The sequence below is a fragment of the Sarcophilus harrisii genome, chromosome 2 (genome assembly GCF_902635505.1).
Source record: "Sarcophilus harrisii chromosome 2, mSarHar1.11, whole genome shotgun sequence".
Lineage (NCBI taxonomy): Eukaryota > Metazoa > Chordata > Mammalia > Dasyuromorphia > Dasyuridae > Sarcophilus > Sarcophilus harrisii.
Genome location: NC_045427.1, coordinates 551,326,165 through 551,347,472, shown reverse-complemented (window position 1 = coordinate 551,347,472; position 21,308 = coordinate 551,326,165). Strand labels below are relative to the sequence as shown.

General features: G+C 35.3%; 1 protein-coding gene across 1 annotated transcript in view; it reads right to left on the bottom strand.

Annotated features, from left to right (window-relative positions):
- The window catches only part of CEMIP (cell migration inducing hyaluronidase 1), a 112,257-nt gene that overhangs the window by 84,561 nt on the left and 6,388 nt on the right, over nucleotides 1-21,308 (bottom strand). The window contains exons 2-5 of the mRNA XM_012542064.2: nucleotides 18,867-19,016; nucleotides 17,717-17,855; nucleotides 14,877-15,113; nucleotides 8,857-9,036 (exon numbers count right to left, since the gene is read on the bottom strand). Coding sequence (XP_012397518.1) covers nucleotides 8,857-9,036; nucleotides 14,877-15,113; nucleotides 17,717-17,855; nucleotides 18,867-19,016 — 706 coding nt within the window. The remainder of the gene's footprint in view (nucleotides 1-8,856; nucleotides 9,037-14,876; nucleotides 15,114-17,716; nucleotides 17,856-18,866; nucleotides 19,017-21,308) is intronic.

Below are 21,308 nucleotides of genomic sequence, written 5' to 3'. Positions count from 1 at the left end.
ATGATAACCACTTCTGTCCCAGGAACTATTGGGATGCAGCTTTTTTTCATAAAATCTTCCAAGTTCAGAGTTAGAAGGAACCTCATAGATCAACTTATACTTGACTAGTATTTCTATCTACAACTACCTTAAGAAGCCCATCATTTCTTCCTTTGAAGATACAAATGACAAAGAATTCATTACCCCTGAGGAAATCAATTCCTTTTTTTGAACATGTACAGTTTTAAGTATAGACTCATGCAATGTTAGCTCTAAAAGGGACCTCAGCTCAATGCCTGGCACACAGTAGGCTCTTAAGGCATGTTTATTGAATCTGAGATCATCTAGGGATGATTTTATGCAGAGAGATGAAGCAGCCTGTTCCAAATTCCATGGCTAGTTAATGGTAGAGGCAGAGTAAGACCTCGGCTCTGGCTTCCAATCTGGTGGTCTTCTACCACATCTACCTATCATTAAGCTTCCTTGAATCACACACTCTTAGAAAACTTTGAATTTGAGACTCAATTATTGAATGTTAGTTAATTCTACTGATGGAGCTGAATGTCTTTCAGATATGGAAAACTAAAAGCACACTGAAGTTATTTAGTAAGCAAACAGAAGAAAATCTCGAGGATAGGAATCACAGTTGTCATATTTGAAGACCATGGTGCTATCTCTATAACATTGTTTTAGTCTAGCCTACAAATAAATACATCTATATGAATCCCACACTGAATAGTATAATCAGAGACAAAGTCCAAATATGATTTGATGGATGCCATTTTAAGGCTCAAATATTTTCCTTACCAATTTGCCATAGAATTACCTTTCACTAATCTGGTTTGGAATTCCAACTAATAGGACCATTAACAGCTCATAGGTGGGTATGCTGCCTCCAGAAGGCTTTTAGCTCTTTCCATTAGCATAAATTAATTTAAATAGTTAACACCTGGACAGACTTATAGAACCAAAACATCCTTCAGAAAAGAGAATGGTGTGGAGAAAAAATATTAAACCAGCAGCCAGGAGACCTCTAATGTTGGTTCTGCCACTAAATTAGTACATGCTATCACAGAAAGAACATTGAACAGAGAAAGTTGAGACCCGAGTTCCCAGTCCTATAAAATTGAGTCATCACTATGAATGTCATGTTCTTCATCTATAAAATGAAGGTATTGAATTAAGGTTCCTCCCTCCCCTCCCCTTCTATGATCCTACATAGAATGTGATCTCACTTTTCTAGAATGAATGGTTGGAATCCAATGATTTCCATTTTAGCAATTCTCTGATTCTAGAGTTCTTGATACCCTTTCCACAATTTTGATAATGTTGGTTGTTTGGATGATTGGATGATCCATTTGGATGGATTGGGTTTAATAGCAACAATAAGTGGAATTCATTTTTCATTGTGTTCTGACATAAAGAATTATCTAGTCTAGTAATTATTTATTGTTCTCTTTTTAAAATTCTATTATATCTCAATAATTACTATACTGTAGAGTAATCCAAGCTCTAGAAGAAGAGATCTCCTTCCTCATTTTACTTTTTCACAATTTCACTTGATTTTAAAACACCACCAACAATTTGTTCTTCCATGACTTTGATCAACATTTTATCTAGATCTATAAAGTATCCCTATTGGGACTTAGATTGGTGTACCACTAAATCCCTAGATTAATTCTGAGTTATTTCTTTTTTTTTTGATGACAAATCTCTCTTTATTGATGTCCCTTAATGTTTTTCTTCCCCAATACTAGTTCCTTCTTTTGCTCACCTGTTAGTAAATTAGTACTCCTTTCAAGGGATGCAACATGGTGTAGTAAAAAGAGTGATGGTGCTTTAGTCAGAGGATCTGGATTGAAATCCTACCCCAGATCTTTATTTATGTAGCGTTGGGCAAGCCTTTCTGAGCCCAGATTTTTCATATATAAAATGAGAGGATAGGACTAGTTAACCTATGAGGTCCCTTTCAACTCTGTATCAATGATTATATGATTTAGAGATGCTCATAGAACTGTTAGTACTATTTTTTTCTTCTTGTATTTCTTCTTTTGTTCCTTTTCATTTATTATATCTATTTATTGTGGATATTCTTCCTCCCCCACTTTTTGATTTCTTTGACCATTCCATTTCCTCTCTTGGTAAATGCTTCTCTTAAGGTTTTGTCCTTCTCTACTTTTCTCAGTTAGATGTTTCTTTCTATTATTGTCTAAAGTATTTCAGGTTGGACCTTTCCTGTAACTTTTTTACCCTGCAACTTTGTTTTTCCTACTTTTCTACTGTTAGAAGAGAAGAGGCGATAGACGCCTACTAACTAGTCTATAAGATTAAACTTTTCCCATCATGCTTTCCTTCTCACCTAGAATTAGGGTGCTTTTTTGAATCTCGGGGGAAGGAAGCTTTTCAATAGACTCACTAATGTTTGAGTCCAGGAAAGCAAGATGAATGATGTGAGCATCCACTAATATATGTGTTCAAAGGCTGTACCTATGAACTGTCCTTCTGAGCACTAAAGATTTATTGGGTTTCAGTGTAGAAAGCAGTGACAGAAGGGAAAAGGAATCAAAATGTCCACTAATCTACTTTTCCAACATACACAAGTCTTCATGCGTCAGGGAACCACCCTGGGCTTGATCAACAACAAACAACAAAGGTTAGGTCACTGGATCATTGAATCCTTTGATTTAGAACTAGAATGGAATTTAACTCTCTCATTTTAATATTAGGGAACTGATACCAACACTGAGGATATTACAAAATATTAAAGAATCTTGGGACAGGAGTCAATGGCCATCTGGTAAATGAGTAAGAATTGTTTCTACATCATCTTTAACATAGGGTTTAACCAGTCTTTGCCGAAGGCTTCATCTGAGGATGTGGAAGGTTTTTCCCCTGACAATAAGCCCAAATTTGCCTTTCTGTATCTTCCACCCATGGTTCCTAAGTCTAATCCCTCTTCCATAAGACAGCCCTGCAAATAATTGAAGTTAGTTCTCCTTAATTATTCTATTCTTCACAATCAATATTCTTCTAACCCTCAAGGAACATGAACTGAAGGCTTTTTCCTAGGCTTATTGCCCTTCTAATGGTATTCTCCAGTTTATCAACTGTTCTACCGAAAGGACTCAAAATGTGGTTTTATCTGGCCGGGTCAGAGTACAACGGAATTATTGCCTTTCTTTTGCACATGGTATTCCTCCTAATGTGATCTCATATTGCATTAGACTTTGAGACTTCCATATTATACTGTTGACTCATATTGAAGTTGTGGTACTATAAAAACCCCAGATATTTTTTAGATTAAACGTTGTCTAGCCATACTTCCCCCATCTTGTACTTATGAAGATTTAAAAAAAAAACCAAGCTTATTAGATTTCACCTTATTTTTGGCCTAATGTTCTAGCCTTTCAGGATCTTTCTGGATCCTTATTGAATCACTATTTGGGTCAGATATACTTCCTATCATTGTAGAACTCAGAAATGTAATAAGCCAGCTTTCTATGTCTCTATCAGAACCATCAATAAAAATGTTAAACAACATAAAGCATGATGTTTTTCTCCATCAAAGCAGATGAGGAGTAGGCTAACATCAGCCAGTACAATCTTCTTGCTACCATCTCAGTTTATCTTTAAGAGAGCTGGGTTGTACTGGCCGGGTCATACATAGGAAAATCCAAGTGACGCACTATCTTCATGATGCAATGGGCTAGGAGTTAGGGCCTGGGTTCCAGTACAGACTCTCTAAACCCAGGCTATTTATAAAGTGGGAAGAATAATACCTGACTCCATGGTAAAGAACAAGATAATATATCTGGAAATTCCTTTAGAGTCCTCAGAAGGAAAGAAGGAAACAAGCATTTATTAAGCACCTACTATATGCCAAGCATTGTGCTAAGTGCTTTACAAATATTATCTCATTTGATCCTTATAACAATTCTCATAAGTAGGTAATATTATTATTTCATTTTATAATTGAGGAAACTAAAGCAGGAAGAAATTAAGTGACATGCCCAGGATCACACAGCTAATAAATATTTGAGGCTGAATTTGAACTCAGGTCTTTCTGACTTCAGATACAATGCTCTATCCACTGCACCACCTAGCTATCTCTACGTATAAAAAAGTGAGAAATTACTGAGCCCAATTCTTGCTTCTATGTCAAGGAAAATTCGTCTATGTTTTCTTTTCTAAATTCCCCAAGATGGACAAGCATAAAATTAACTATCTCAATGATCTTGTTCTATCACTGCCCTGTCTTGTTTTGACTTGGAAGTAACTAAGAATAGTTATTTCTTGTATTAATTTTCAGTAAGTAGAAATGCAATTTTCACTCTGACAGGATGCCTTCATCCTATAGCAAAGCAACCTCTCAACATCCCACATTTATACCACTTCCTTGCTCCCAGTCAGACCTCAAGAATTAACTCAGAAGTTCATGAACTTTGATAAAAAGAATTATTTATCTATGCTGGCTTTGGGGGGAATTATACTGTCTCCTTTTTACCCAAGCCATGGAATCCTGCAATGGAAAAGCTGTATCTATATCTTTAATCCTTATTTCCCCTATTCCCAATAGGCAAGAACTCTCTCTCTCTAGTATATATTTATATGTTTATAATCTTAAAATCAACATATATCAGGAAAAAACATTATCTTCACAGCATCACCCCCAAAACTTTCCCTTTTCTTCCCTATTTATATTAATGGTATAACCATTATGCCAAAAACTCAATCTTAAAACATGAAAGTCACAGAGTAATGAAATTTTAGGGTTAGAAGATCTTAGAGATATTTGACTCCTCCATCTTTCCCCTTTCACATCTAGCTGGTCACCAAGTCCTATGGTATTCTTTCCTCAGGAATGCCTCCTATCTCCATCATTTCCTTTCCGTTTCTATTGTTCAGGATATCATTACCTAATTCCAAAACTATTGCAACAGAATTTTAGTTGGTCTCCTTGTCTCTATTCTCCACTCCTTTTAATCTATGTTACACAATGGCTATGGTCAGATTAATCTTTGTAGAGGACAAATTTAATATTTTGTTTAAATTTCACTTTTTAATAAGTTTTTATTGCATACCTATTTCTGTAAAGTATTTTCTAGGCACTTCAAGGGACACAAAAATAAATAAAATATTTAGGACTCCCCATTCCCTCCAGTATAAATGAAAAAAGTCTTTATTTCATATTTCAAAATCAAAATTAAAATGATACAAACTCGTATCAAACCACCTTTCCAGCTTTATTTCAGATTATTCTCCTTTATACATCAAACTGTCCTACTCACAAACTATTCCCCAGACTCAACATGCCATCTCCTCGCAACATGAGAATGCATGGACACCTCCCATAATGGGAAAGCACTCAGGACTCATCTCCATCTTTCAGAATCCTTATCTTTCCTCAATACTTAGCTCAGGTGCCACTTAGTCTGGGAAGTTTTTCCAAATCCCACTACTGAAAGGGTCTTTTCCCTTCTCAAATTTTTTAAAGTACTTTGTTTACACCATTATTTTCCTTCCACTGCTCTCTACATTTTATTGTACTTATGTAGTTACTTTAATGTATCATAATCAAAAAACATTTATTAATGCCCTATTATATGCCAGGCACTGGGATAGGCATTAGGGATACAAATATGGATTGCTTTTTCCCTCAAGAAGATTACATTTCTATCAGGGTAAATATCATATTTATGTGTAAATGAATAAAATTGAAGGAAATCACTACCATGTGAGGAAAGTAGGAAAGATTTCATGTAGGAGATTTCAGCTCATGTTTGAGCTGAGCTTTAAAGGAAACCAGGGATTCTAAAAGCAGCACATAAAGAGGGCATGGAATTCAAGAATGAAGAAAAGTTTGGACAAAGACAGGGTGATGGGCAATGGAATAATATGTGTAAGGAATAGAGAGTAAGTCAGTTTGGCTGGACTAGAGGTTGTATGAAGGGGAATGGCATGGGTTAGAGCCAGATTGTGAAGGACTTTCAATGACAGCCAAAGGAGTTTGTATTTTATGCTAAAGGTAATAGGAAGACAAGCATCCAAGTATCCTCCTAGAGGATAAAAACTTTCATTTCTGACCCTTTCCCTTCTAGTTAAATCCTTTCACAAAGCAAAAACTTAGAAAATACTTGTTGAATAATGGATTTAAAACATAATCCTTGTTGATTAGTAGCTTATAAACATGTCATTGCCTTGCTCAAAAACTTTCAGTGATTCCTTATTGTTTATAGGTTCGATTTGAACTTTTCTTTTACCACATGTTTAAGATGCTTCATGGTGTGAATCCAGCAAAGGTTTGGAATTTTATCCCCAATACAAACCCACCCCAATCTTCTAAGTTGTTCCTACTGTCTCCCAAATATACTGTATATATTTTCTGATTCTGGACATTCCCAACCCTTTCTTCTACCTGTCTCCCCACCAATCTCAGTTTCCTCTTCATCTTTTTGGAAAAAAAGTTTACCTTTATTATTATTCCCACTTTACAGTTGAGGAAACTGAGACAGAAAAAGTAAGTGAAGTTTACTCTTCCTTCAGAGTCCATTTTCTTTAGCCTGACTACCTACCCAATAGTGACTGTTCATATGATTTGTTTGGCATGTATCATATACTGTGTTCCAACTGTTCATCATCATTTTCTGTATATAGATATTCATAATAACATAGTTTCAATTCATTTGACACTTTTAAAGTTTGCAAAGACTTTACACACATCGTCTCATTTGACCTTTAAAACGACTCTGTGGGGTAGGTATTATAACTATCTACACTTATGAAATGAGGAAAGTGATGTTGATAGAAATTAATAGATCTGAGGAAACATCTGAATCAAGATTTTTTTTCCTGATTTCAAGTTCATTCTGTTTCCATAGAGGAGGTTAAGTGAAATGTTGCCTTATTCTTTTTTTTTTTGCATCCTCCAAAGAACAATGCACTCTCTTTTACATAGCAGGTTTTTGGTAACTATTTGATTCTATTTTCAGTTCAGTACAGTTCTACCCTTTGTATTGGGTTACAAGCTGTTACACCATGATGCCAGGCTGGGAGACACAGAATCATTGAATCACAGAATCTCAAAGCTAGAAGGGACTTCAGAGATTACATAGTTAAACTGATACTTGAATGAGAACTCCTTCTATAACCTACCCATGCCTTCAATAGGAAGGAAGTCACCTACTATCCAAATTAACTCATTATATTATGAAACCAGAAAATTAAGGCTCAAGTCTTATTTCCTAATAATTAGATCACCATCATCAAGTTGCTGTTTCTCAATTTTTCCATCTACAAAATAGGGATTAAAAAATAACATTTGTTCTCTTCCTACTTTCCCAATGAGATCACAGTTTAACTATTTGTCATGGGTGCTACATAATGTCATGTAAAGGAGAAACATCATGGTACAGAGCTAAACACTCTGGAGGGTGATATGAACTCTAGCTCAGGCTCACTGTCTAATACTAGTTACTTGTCAGTATATTCATTACTGTCATAAGGATTTCTAGGGTTCCTTCTAGCTCTAAAAGTTTATTATTCAAAAGAACTAATATTATAACTAATTATTCAAACTTTAATCAGTTCTAGAACATAACACCTGCCTGGATATGTGACCCTTTACCTTTCAAAGGAAATACTCCATTACTTGAAATTACTCTCTTTTTGGCTCTCACTTCATAGTCTTTCCCTTTCATGACTAGTAACAGTCCTTTGATCCTGACTCAGAAGAGTCACCATATCTATTCTTTATCTAGTGAGGGGTAGAAAGGATGCTAATGGTGGCCTCCAGGTGTCTACAGGATAAGATTCCGCCTCCAACTTAAAAGAGCTGAAATTCAAACTAATGATAAAATGTTGTGGCCGACACTGAATAAACAGTGAACATTCTCAATGTCAGGGCATGCACCAATGTACACAGACAGGATGTTTTACAATCTGAAGGGTAAATATAATGCACACCAAGTTACATATAAGACCAGCTTTTTACTGTGTTTCACTGGGTAAATACACTTAGCATAATCTCTAAATAAGCTTTTTGCCAAAGCCCGAGGCATGATACCATCCTGAATGTGCACTGAACAAAAAGAAAGATGAACTTTAGTTATGCATATATGAGAACAGAGATATAGATTTCTACGCATCTGAGAATAACATAATGCAGCAGAAAAAAATCTGATTTTAGAGCTAGAAAACCTTGTACCTCTCTCTTGGTGCTTAACACAATGTTTGGCACATGGTAGATATTTTTAATAAATGTTCATTAAGGAAGCATTAAGAATAAATGTTCAATAAGTGATTACTGTTGAATGAGTGAATAAGGTTTTGTGAAAGGTGGTGTAATGTAGGAATGTAGGAAAAGACTTGGAGTCAGAAAACTTCAAGACCCATCTTTGTCTCATATCTTCTAGGTTTCCTTGAGTAAATTACTTAAACTTTAAAGGACTCAGTTTCCCTATCTTTCCAAATGAAGGGATCGGATTAAAAGACATTGAAGATTTGTTCTAAAATCTATGATTTGGCTTTGAAATTAGATAAGAAATAGTTTAAAATTCCTTAGGAGGGAACCAGTTGGCTTTCCAACTGCTAATCCAGTGATGTATCCATTATCTAGCATCTCCATGCTGCTTCTCCTGTTTTCCTGAAATTCACTTGGGCTATATTACATTAGCCATTAAATGAGGGTATTTTTGTGGAGTATTTGTGTGTGTGTGTGTGTGTGTGTGTGTGTGTGTTGGGAGACTCACCAGGAAGGTGGGGCTATTTATAAAGAGGCAAGTTTTCCATGTGAAAGGACTGTGCTATTCAGAGTCTTGGGGAAGATCACCACATAATAAGAGCTCTGTCCCCTGCTTTCCTGGCAGAAGGGATACATACCTAAATCCCAAGCGCAGGAAATGTTTGCTGCCCAGTTTGGTCATGGCTTTCCTGGCCGTGTCATCTAGGTTTTGAGATCCTTCATCATTCACAGCCACGGAAAGGATCATGCCATCAGCCACTGTGTTCAAATACTGTGCCAGACGCTCACTCTCTTTCTTGGATTTGTAAGTATCAAACCTAAAAAGGAGAACAAAAGTTAGGATTCTCTGCAATGAGAAGCATTTCCACAGGCTAATTCCAAATGTCCAGGGGTCCATGAATTTATTTTGTGAGAACTAACTGGGAAGACAGTACACTATTCACTGATAACAAAAAATGTGATTTTTTAAAAAGTGCATAGTAAAAGGCAGTTTTTTTAAACTTAGAAATAAATTGTGGCTTCTTACATATTTGACTTTTCTTTAAAAAAAAAAATCCACCACCAACCATTTTCTAAGCCCAAAAGGGAAAAAAATCTCCACAGCATTCTAATGATCTGCTTAAGCTTGGATTAGTGGGAAAATGATATTGTAGTAGATTCAGGGATAGTTAGGTGGTTCAGTGGATAGAACACCAGGTCTCAAGTCAGAAAGTCTCATCTTCCTGAGTTCAAATCCAACCTCAGACATTTACTAGCTGTGACCCTGAGGAATTCACCTTGTTTGCCTCAATTTCCTTATCTGCAAAATGAGCTGGTGAAGGGAAAGGCAAACTACTCCCAATGGGCACATGAAGAGTAAGACATGACTGAACAAATAGATTAGATTTAGGAAATCTGAATTTTACTTCCAGTTCTGCCAGTATGCTAAAAAGGGTTATGAGAAAATCTCTTCACCTCTCGACTCTCAGTTTGTGGAATGAGAATATTAGGCTAGATGACCTTTTTTATTAAAGCTTTTTATTTTCAAAACGTACACATAGATAATTTTCAACATTCACCTCTGCAAAACCTTGTGTTCCAAATTTTTTTTCCTTTCCTTTCCCCCATCTCCTCCCCTAGACAACAAGTAATCCAATATGTTAAACATGTGCAGTTCTTTTATATATATTTCCACAATTATCATGCTGCACAAGAAAAATCAGATCAAAAAGGGGAAAAATGAAAATGAAAATAAAATGCAAGCCAATAACAATAAAAAAGATGAAAATACAATATTGTGGTCCACACTCAGTCCCCACAGTCCTCTCTCTGGGTGTAGATGACTCTCTTCATCCAAGACCATTGAAACTGTAGGCTAGATGATATTTAGTAAAAGGAACATTTTATTCTCATTAAGATCCCACTTTAAAAATGTGATGAAAAGAAAATCCATAGGGTTCTTGAAATGGTTTGTAGAAACCAGAAAGAAGGCAGAAAGCAATATCAAGTATTTTTATCTATAAAAGAAGACAATTTCATTGATACAAGAGAGAACTTCTAGATGAGGAAACATCTTTCTTCAGGGAAGATTGGCAATTCTTCTATAATTTATCATCTTATAGAGCTGCCCAAAATACTAAAACACTAGATAAGTGACTTGCCTAAGATCATGCAAACAATGTGTATCATAGGCCAGGGCTTCCTGGCTGTGAGATCAGATTTCTATCCACTACCCTATGGCAAAGGAGAAAGTATAAAAAGTGAATATTCCAATATAATGTTTATCCTTAAATTTTATATTCATCCCATCCTTTCCTAGCTCCTGAGGATTTTTTCTTCCAATTCTTATCCCCTTCCTTTCCATAGCTTCAAAACCTTCCTCTCTATTAGCTTACATCTCTCTGCCTTCATACACAGTCAAGTCTAACTAATGGGAGAAGAAAGGCCTTCTTCATCTGACTTATTTCTCTTTTATTTGGCATTCAATTAATTTCCCCCCAACCACTAATATAGTTATGTATCCAGAGACATTTCCAGAACTTTATTCTCTTATTACTTATCATTAACTCTCTGAAAATTATTTCATTCTGTAAAATGAAAAGTTTAGCTTTCAACAGTATTTTCGTTCACTTTTGGTACTTTGTTTGAAATTAAGGTACAGTGCCACCAGGTGGCAGCAGATGCCTTGTTTGCATGACAAGTCATAGATGTATATAGTTTGACAGAGAAATGAGAATTCTTTAAAAAAAAAAGACAAAAACAAATAACAACATAACTCAAACTGTTTTTAAACCAGTAAAACAAACAATGTTATAAAATATTATGATAACGAGATACATACAGATCAAGCTTTTAAAGAAAACTAAAGATAATTAAGTATCATTTGGTACCTTTCTCCCTTGTCCTTACTTTTATCAATCAGTGCTCAATTTAGCCTCAGCCATATCACATTCTTGATTAAAATGTTTCCTTTCTAACTCACCTTTCCAAGTTTAGGACTTTTTGCTACTCTTTCCAATAGACTGAAATTGAAATATTTTTGGCTTCCTCTTTTCCCTAATAGAAGAATAAAAGCCAAATTTCTTCATCTTCCTGAAAGGATAGCAATTGTCCTCAATCAGAAATAAGTGAATTTCTATTTTTCTTTTTTAAAAGAGAGAATCATTTCTCTCTTCCCCACAGATATTCTCCCCTATTAGACAGTGAAAACAAGAACTCTCTTTTGCCTTTTGTTATATCCCAGTATTTAACACATAGTAGGTGCTTAGCAAATGTTTATAGACTGTGAAAAGCAGAGAGTCTCTTTTGCCTTTTGTGGTATCCTAGTATTTAGCACACAGAAGGTGCTTAATAAATGTTTATTGACTAACTCACTGAGATGTAATTTATTGCTTAAGTATTACTTTAATTCAATAGTAGATGATAATCCAATAATGGATGCCTTACTTTGCAAACTTTTCCTTTTTCTTTTTACCTCATATGACACTCACAAATACCCCTCCACGATAGATAAGACTTTAATTTCACTTTTCAGATGATGAAGGCTCAAACTGATTTAAAACAAAAACAAAAACAAAACAAAACAAAAACTTGTGCAAGACCAAAGGCAGACATATATATATATATATATATAACCTACTCTTTCTGTCTACTTCTGGCCTGTGGCTCATTCCATATTCCCTAACTATACCATGAAGACCATATCTTTTATCATAAATTGCTTCTGAAGCAAAGTGTTTTCTGAAAACAAGTATATTTTACTGAAGAATGTTGACATGGTGAATTACATTTTTATCACAGAATTTGGCAAAGTTTCACAGCAAACATTTAAAATGGTTTCATTAAAACGTATGGGACAATAATTTGCATCTTACCACACTATAAAAACTGCATTCTCAAAGTTCACCAGTGACCTTTTTACCAAATCATGGAATAAATCTTAAAGTTCACCCCTAGTCTATTTTTTCTACTTGAGATGTAAAGGTCACTCAGACAATTGGGGAAGAGCCAGGGATTCCAGTTTGATGGGCTGACTATTATATCATGCGGCCATTACTATACCACTACTATACCATGAGAGGGACTTCCTTCCCTCTTTGTCCACCAATCAATAAATATTTATTAAGTACCTATTATGTGCCAGGCATTGTGCTAAGTGCTTAGGATACAAAAAAAGGTAAAAGTTATCTCCTGACCTCAAGGACCTCATAATCTAATGGGAGAATATAATACATAAAAAGAATAGGAAAAAGGGATAAGGGTACCCAGCATCTGGGTATAATGAAATCCAAATAAATGTAGCCATCTGTAAGTACAGCCAAGTGGGAGATGATGAAATGGTTGCCCTGGGTGTCCTCCCTAAATGGAGGAACTTCAGTATTCACCCCTCTAACTTTGCCAACCAGAGGGAGAGAGGAGATATAGGAGCAAGGGATACTGAGTAGATATGGGTGAGTTTTAGAGTTGATGTGATCTGACAAGATAATAAGATTCCAGAAGACAAAAGAAAATCCAGGAGAGCATCCATCATGGGAAATTGAACGCTCATTTTCTTGGGCTTCTTAATCAAGGACCTTAATTATTAACTTTCTTTCCTTGAAATGTTTGCCTCATTTATTTCTGCTATAATACAGTATCTTGTTTCCCAATGACTATTTTGGTTCCCTATCTACTTCTCTCATTATTTCTCTTCTCACTTTTCTCATCTACATACTCATAAGAGTATCAGCCCTTATCTTTTAACTATATATTATTATAAGAAGTTTTTAAAACTTCATCTTCTCTTCTCCTTTTATGAAATTAGACATCAAGCCCATTTCCCCCCCTCTGGTCAATTTCTCCATTCCTCCCATATTGCCTTGCTACTCTAACTACTTCAAGTAGTTGAGTGGTATAGTGGATGGAGAGCTAGCTCTGGCTTCAGGAAGACCTGAGTTCGAATCTTATCTCAAACATTTACAACTCTAGGAAAATAATTTAGCCTGCTTCAATATAGCACCTATCTCCCAGGCTGTTGGTGCAAGGACCAAATGAGATAAAGCACTTTGTGTATGTGTGTGTGTGTGTATGTATGTATGTGTATATATATATATATATATATATATATATATATATATGTATATATTTGATTATACCTCATGCTATATAAATTGCCAATTATTATCATTTCATAAATAGTAAAAAAATTATTTTAAATGTCTTTGAATTCGTGTTGTTGACTAGAGTTTTTAACTTCTCCAATATATCCTGTTCCCCCATAGTCACACTGATAATGCCAATTTGTTCATTAAAATGGGTCACTCAAGACACATATATACATTATCTGACTCTTTCTGCAGGTCACAAAGTCTTCTTAGACCTTTTTCATGTCAATGGCCTACTTTAGGACCTTCTTATTGGCTTAGGGGACCTGGGTCCTTCCCCAAATTTGAAAAAAGCTCTTTTGAGTCTGTTAAATATGGGTCTCTGGCTCTCAATGCCCTATACTTTCTATCATAAAAAGAAAACTGTTGTTTAAGTGGCAACTCAAGTGTTTCTTGGGCTAAAAGCAGGATAGCTATCCTTTGCTTTCTCTGGCCCCATTGGCAAATATTTTTTTTTTCTTGATCACACTCTTTCCATTTAAAAGACAATATTTTTCACTTACTCTACTTTCACTTGTTTCCCTTCTGGAAATAATTTCCATTTGACTGTGGGATTACTTCATTACATTATTGAAATCAAATGTTTTACATCACTTTAACAATTTCCAGTTAAAAAAAAACAACAATACAAAAAAACCCCAAAACAAAACCATAGCAACTTGAAGCAACTGACTATTCAGAAAGGACTTATCAATCAACATTTATAACTTTTACTAATTGACAATGATAGGTTAACAAGGATTTATCTTTACTTGATGCAGTGTAGACTGTCAATTCCTTGAGACTAGAGACTTTTATTGTCTTCCTTTGCATTCCTAGTGATTAATAAATGTTTGTTGACCTAAATTGATTTGATTTGACATGGACGAAAGGCAAGGCATTCACTTTTGCTTATAGCCTGAAATCAGGGACTTGCTTAATTGGGTCCAACTAGATGTCGTTGATGGGAGATACCTGGAACTCTGGCTCTGCTTTATAAAAAAAGTTTGCTGAGGCTACCATATTAGAAGGAGGTAGGCCTTTGCTTAGCCAGGAGAGTCGGAGTATTAGATAAGTAACATAAAACAAATGAAGTTAAAAGAGTACTGGATTTGGGAACCAGAAAACTGGGATTCAAATTTCAGCCTACATACAGTTCACTGCTTACATGATCTTGGACAAGCAACTTCTCCCTGATTTTAATGGCCTCATCTGTATAATGGGCAGATAATTGTTGTAATCCTACCCTATAGATTTGTAGTAAGAAGCAAAAGAACTATATATGAAGTACTTTGTAATCAGTAAGAAAAATATTTGTAAGGTACTGTTATTGTTCTTAAAATCTACATTAAGTAAATAACACTGTTCTGAATGAAGAAATATTGATTCCTAACAACAGACTAGAGAATGTTGGGAAATTAAGGCAAAGAGAAAAGTTATTAGACTCCACTGCTTTTGTGATAGGTATTGATTAGACTCAAGTAAGAACATTCTCAGCACTGAAATTAAAGGTAAGTCTGGTGTACTGGCTTAAGAAATAGTCAAGTAAATTTTACCTGTCCGAATGAATGACAGCACCGAGTTTGGGATTAATGACATGAACAATGACGCCACGATGACCCCAGCTCCTTTCAAAGTAGTATCCCCCTTCATTCATCCCTCCTGGGTGGAGTGTCTTATTCAAAAAAGTCCAGGAAAGCTTCTTCTGCCCATGCATCTCCAGAGTTCCACCTTGGCGAACCCCAATGTACTTCAGTCCATAGTACTCATCAGACTCACTGCCATCATCAGCTCTAAAAGGAAAAAAATAGCCAAAACCAACCCAATTTTAACTATGAAAGCATTAAGGAAATAAGCATAAGGGAACAAGCATTTCTGTAACACCTACTATGTATCAGACAATTTTACAAATATCACCTCATTTGATCTTCACAACAGTCTTGTGCAGTAGGTATTATTATCCCCCATTTTACAGCTAAAGAAACTGAGGCAAACAGGGATTAAAGTGACTTATCTAGGATCATTAAAAAATTATTCCTGGGATTTTCTGAGAAGCAAATCCTGCTTTGAAGGTAGGTACTCACACATGATAGTAAGTACTCAATCAATCAACAGCATTTACTAAGTTCAAGGCACTAGGTTAATACAAATTATAAAGACAAAAATGAAACTATCTATCTGGTAAACATTTGTTGAATAAATTAAATTGTCAGCAAAAATAGCAATTATATCTTCTACCAATGAATCTATTCAGGACAAATATGAGATACTTTGATCAGTCAGCCAGTTAATTAATATGTATTAAAGATCTCTTATGCGCCAGTGCTAAATGCATTTATCATTAAGTACACAGATATTAGAAATTCTTCTTTTGGCTTATAAATAACATAGTTTGGGTAATTCCTCAGAAATGGAACCTCTGAGTTAACTTTTGTATTGAATGTACCTTGGCTATCATGTGTTCTGAATAGAAAACAAATATAGTAATAATCAGCTCATATGACAAGGAATAGGCCCTGGTTAAAGGACTGATCTTGTACTTGGAGTGAAATTTCATTCCTTTAAATTTTGCTTTATTTTACTCACTGATTTTATGAAATCCTTCTCTTAAATCTTATTTTGATGATTCACTGTTGTTTGGAAGTAACTCTGACTTCTCAAAGGCTATAATTGTAAAAGTTGTGTGGAAAAAAAATGTCTGTCAGGTTTCACTGTGACACAATGGAAAAAAACAATGGCTCTGAGGTCAGAGGACCTGAATTAAAGTCCTTCTTACTTTGCCAATGTGACTTTGGATCAATTGTATAGTGAACTTGAACCTCAGTTTCCTCAACTGTAAAATGAGAGAGTGAGACAAACTAGCATCCAAAATCATCTCTATGATCATATAAAGTCCTTGAGTGAGGGCATGATGAAAGGCCATTGATCTGGCAAGAAGCCATCCAGCTAAATGTAGATAGGTTCATTGACAAAAGATTGACCACCAACTGATTATTTGGGGAAGTTGGTATGAAAATTATCTACTAAGGTAGGTGAGGTGATCACTGGAAAGAATAAACACACCAATGAAATAATGGACATTTTAAATTACTGTAGTTTCCATAAATTAGACTATAATTGGAAAACAATTGGAGAAACTAAAAATTGTGGCCCCTAGGTCATATAAATTAAAATTATTTGTGAATTATATATTTCTTCAGTATCTTCAATATCATGGTAATTTCCTTTCGAATAAAATTGCTTGTGAATTGAAAATTTTAAACTATTGTATCTGTATCATAACACCTAGCACAATGTTTTCCACATAATCGTTTTTATTAAGTATTTGTGGGGTAGTTGTTGACTAATTATGTTTGTCATCACTTAAGCTAGAACTCTGATTCTTTCTTTCTTATGTAAAACATTTCTATATTAGTCATTTTGAACAAAATTGAAATAAAAGAAAAAGAATGAAAGAAAGTAAAAAATAGCATGATTCAGTCTGTATTCAGATAGTATCAATTCTTTCTCTGGACTTGAATAGCATGCTTCATCATTAGTCCTTTGAGATTGTCTATGATCATTGTATTGCTGAGAATAACTAAGTCATTAGCAATTCTTTCTCAAGCAACACTATTGTTGCTGTTTACAATGTTCTCCTGGTTTGGGTGAATGATTACTTTCATAATTCATCATGACATGAAAACCTGGGCTCCAAAAGTCATGCCCCTAGGGCATAAGATCTGTTAGATTACATTGATCTGAAAGGGTTTCAAATATAGGTCTAGGGATATCACCCAAAAACCAACTTAGTTAATGAGAGAGGCTTTTCTTCTCATTGATTTTGGGGAAGCTAAGTGGTTCAATGGATAGAAGAGCAGTAGTTAGGAAGCCTGCAGCTAGGAAGGCCTGAGTTCAAATTTGACTTTAGTAGCTGTGTGACTCTAAGTAAGTTGTTTAACTTCCGTTTACTGTTTGTTTCTTCATCTGTAAAAAGGAGGATAATAATAGCATCTACCTCCTAGGGTTGCTAGGAGAATTAAGTAAGATAATAACTCTAAAGTGTATAGCACAGTATCTGGCATATCATCAGTGCTATATAGTTATTATTATTATTATTATCATCATCATCAATCACATCTCCCTCATCATCTGATGACCAATATTTTGGCCATCAGATGATGACATTTTTGGCTAGAGAAATTAACAAAGAATCATCAACAAAATGGAGGGCTGCTGTCTGGGTTAATGGAGGGAATGATGAATTTGTGGACTTTTTGTAGCATTGGTATTAAAGACTATTTTATACTGATAAAGAGGATCCAAGAGGAATAAGAGTCCTTTATATCTTTTCCAGAAAGCCTCCCTTAAATCCAACTCAATATTATAGTATAGTCTAGGAAGGCTATTTACCTACCTTCCAAACAAGACAATGCTGAAATTACTCTGGAAAAGGCAAGTCTCACTTCCAACATGCATTTCTCCACCATTCTCAATAAGTATATGTCGAGTCCGCAAAACAATTGGCTCAGTGTTATCCTTAATAACCAGTTTTCCTGAACAGGAAAAAAAAGGTGAAATTTGAGCAGCAGAGTAGGGAGATGAGTATAAAAAAACTGAAAGCTGGAAGACAATTGAAAAGTCAAGTAGTCTAATGCTTTCATTTTATAGGTGAGAAAAATAAGTAGTAAAAGGATTTAAGTAAATTGTCCCAAACTACAAGTAAGCTAATAGTGAGTGTGACCTTCTAAAAGGCAATGCAGAGATACAAATGTACCCTTCTTTCTAACGGTATGAAATGAGTCTGGGCAAATTATTCACCTCCCTGGGCTTCAGTTTCCTTATTTATAACATGAGGGGGAGATTGGACATCTGGACTAGATGATTTCTCAAGACCTTCCAAATCAAAATGTAGGATCTCAAGAATATTCTCCCAAAGACAAATTTTTCTTTCTCCCTTTTGGTTTTCCTTTAACTCTTTTTTCTTTGGTCTGGATCTATGATTTCATTAATTTTAGGACAAGAAGGGGGAAAAAATCCTCGTTCTAGAAGTGAAGGTTGCAACTTCTCTGAAACTTAAAAACTTAAAAAGAATTGCCCAGGGCACTGAAATGTTCTTTAACTCTGCTATGGTCACATTGTAAGTACTGGAGACAGAAGTTATAACAGGCTTTTTGACAACGGGGCCATATGCCTGGCTGCCATAACATTCTATATAAGTAGCATTTTTTTTTGTTTAATATGGTTGTTACGATACACTGTTTGGAAGAAAGATTGTTTAGAAGGAAATTACCAGGCCCAATAAGCATCTCACTGATGATTTTTTTTTTGTAAAACCTCCAACAAGGACAAGCTATCAACGAGTTCTGAGCTGCACAGAACTGATGATTAGCTCTGAGAACCAGCTGCTCTGATTGATATTAAACAGTAGCTAACTGCATGTGTCATTTGTTCTGTCTATCTGAACACATGGCAGAAACCTGTCCTAGCTCTTTTTCTTATTAGAAGGGATATAAGACAGGGAAAGAAAAGAAAGGAAGCTTGCTGAAGAATACTTTGCTGCTTACCTCCGTCTGTGATGTGGATGGAATGTACCGTGGCTGAGGATATAAGCAGAAGTCTTCTGCCTTCACCAATGTGAACATGATAATCTTCATCATGGCCAGGAAACCAGGGAACTAAGTCAGGACTGTGGTCAGGACATTCTGCTAATGCTCCTAGACATGAAGGGAAGGACCATTTATCTTCTCTAGGGACCTTTCTCCCAAAACCTCCAAGTTCCCAGAGAGAGACTCTCATTCATACTCACTCTTTACCCCCACACTCACAAAATGGAGGAAGTATTAAAATAATCCCCACTTTACAGATGGTAATACTGAATTATACAAAAGATACTGCCAGTTTTCTAGGCAAGTTAATGTTGGAAATAGAGAGTCTCTCTCTTGATTCCTAAGGGCCCTTTTGTTCTTGGAAAAATAGGACCGACTCTTCTTTTACTCTGATCATAAGGAAGATGCTATCTCCCACACAGATTTCTTTTTGTTATAATTTCCCAGACAAGAAGTCTGGCTTTGTGACTTAACTTCTCTGTACTTCAGTTTCTCATTTGTAAACAAGAAGGTTGGGCTTCGTGTTTTCTGAGGCCCCTTTCAGACCTAAATTCATGAGTTTATGACCCTGTGACTTCCTAATCCAGAGAGTACAGAGAAGGAGAGGTGAAAGCAATCTGAGAAACAACAATAATAATAATACTGATAATTTTTGCAATGTACAAAACTCTTACACATTTACATCATCTAATTTGAATAACACCAATACTCTATAAGCTAAGGAAAATGGGGACAATAACAAGTTCATAGGTGAAAGGGACTACTTGTAGAACCTAGTTTCTTGTGTTAATGTGAGGAACAAAGCTTTTAAAGCTTTGTAGAAATGTCAGCAATTATTATTAAATCATTATTAAATTTTGTAAAATTAAATGAAAATTTTAAATAATTAAAATTTTAAATTAAATCATTAATAATTATTAAATTGTTTTATTTATTTGTTTATTTATTATAGATTATAAATGAATTAATTAAATTATTATTATCAGATCATTCACTTCCATTTTGCAAATGAGTATGATGAGGTCTAGAAAGAGTTTCCACAGCTTATTAGTCTAGTTTCATAGCCTTAGGACTAGAATCCAGGTCTGGTTCTTTTGCCATGAATAGACATCATTTCTCTGGAGCCCTGGCCTCATTCATGACTTCCCTATGAATGCAGTCCCTTTCAGTAAATGTGAGTTTTGTCATTAAAAGATGCCTATAAAGAAATACTATACCTTAGACTCAGCCCTTCAGGCCCTTCCATAAAAGTCAGCATAAAGCAACTCTATCCCTGATAGTCAAACTGGTTGGATGACGTATTCTCCTTTTATTTTTATTTTTTCTTTTAAAATAAATTTTATTGATACCTCAATTTATGTTTCAGTTCTTTCCAAATATAAAGCCCCATTCCTGAAACTATGTCTTTAGAATCACATAACACTTTTTTCTTTTAAGCCTACACATACCTGACTTTAATTGAAAGGTCATTTTCAAGCCAAATCCACAATTCAATATTTTTTACTATAGGAAACCCTTGGGAAAGAAATTCTCTCTAATAATTCAAATTGGCAACTTACAGTTATAAATACAGTTATAAATTATTAACTTATAAACAATTGGCTGGGTCAAGACAAATTAAGTGTGACATAGTCTATATGGGTCAGAGAAGTCACTTGAACCCAGGTTTTTTTTTGACCATGAGATCTACTCTCTATCTACTACTCCATGCTGACTCTCAATTTAGTTGAACTCAGTTGAAAAAGCATATTAAGTACATGCTAGCTGTAAGACTCTCATAGATGCTGGGAATTCAAAGACAAAACTGAAACAGTCCCTGACATCTGGAGGCATCCATTCTATTAAGGAGATTCAATGTATGCACAGCTAATTTGACCAGTCATGGTGATGCATCCCTGTAATTCCTGCTGCAAAATGCTGATGCCAGATGATTTGCTAAACTGAGTAGTTTTGAGTGGTAGTGGGCCAAGTCAATCAGGTGCCTGCCCTAAATTCAACATTGAATATGTTGAAACACCAAGAATGGAAAACCACCGCAATGTCTAAAGATAGTAGAGCTGGCACAGGATAGAAATTGGAGCAAGAGCCCTTTTTGTAGTGGCTAGAAACTGGAAACTGAATGGATGTCCATCAGTTGGAGAATGGCTGAATAAATTGTGGTATATGAAAATTATGGAATATTATTGTTCTGTAAGAAATGACCAACAGGATGATTTCAGAAAGGCCTGGAGAGACTTACACGAACTGATGCTGAGTGAAATGAGCAGGACCAGGAGATCATTATATACTTCAACAACAATACTAGATGATGACCAGTTCTGATGGATCAGGCCATCCTCAGCAACGAGATCAACCAAATCATTTCTAATGGAGCAGTAATGAACTGAACTAGCTATACCC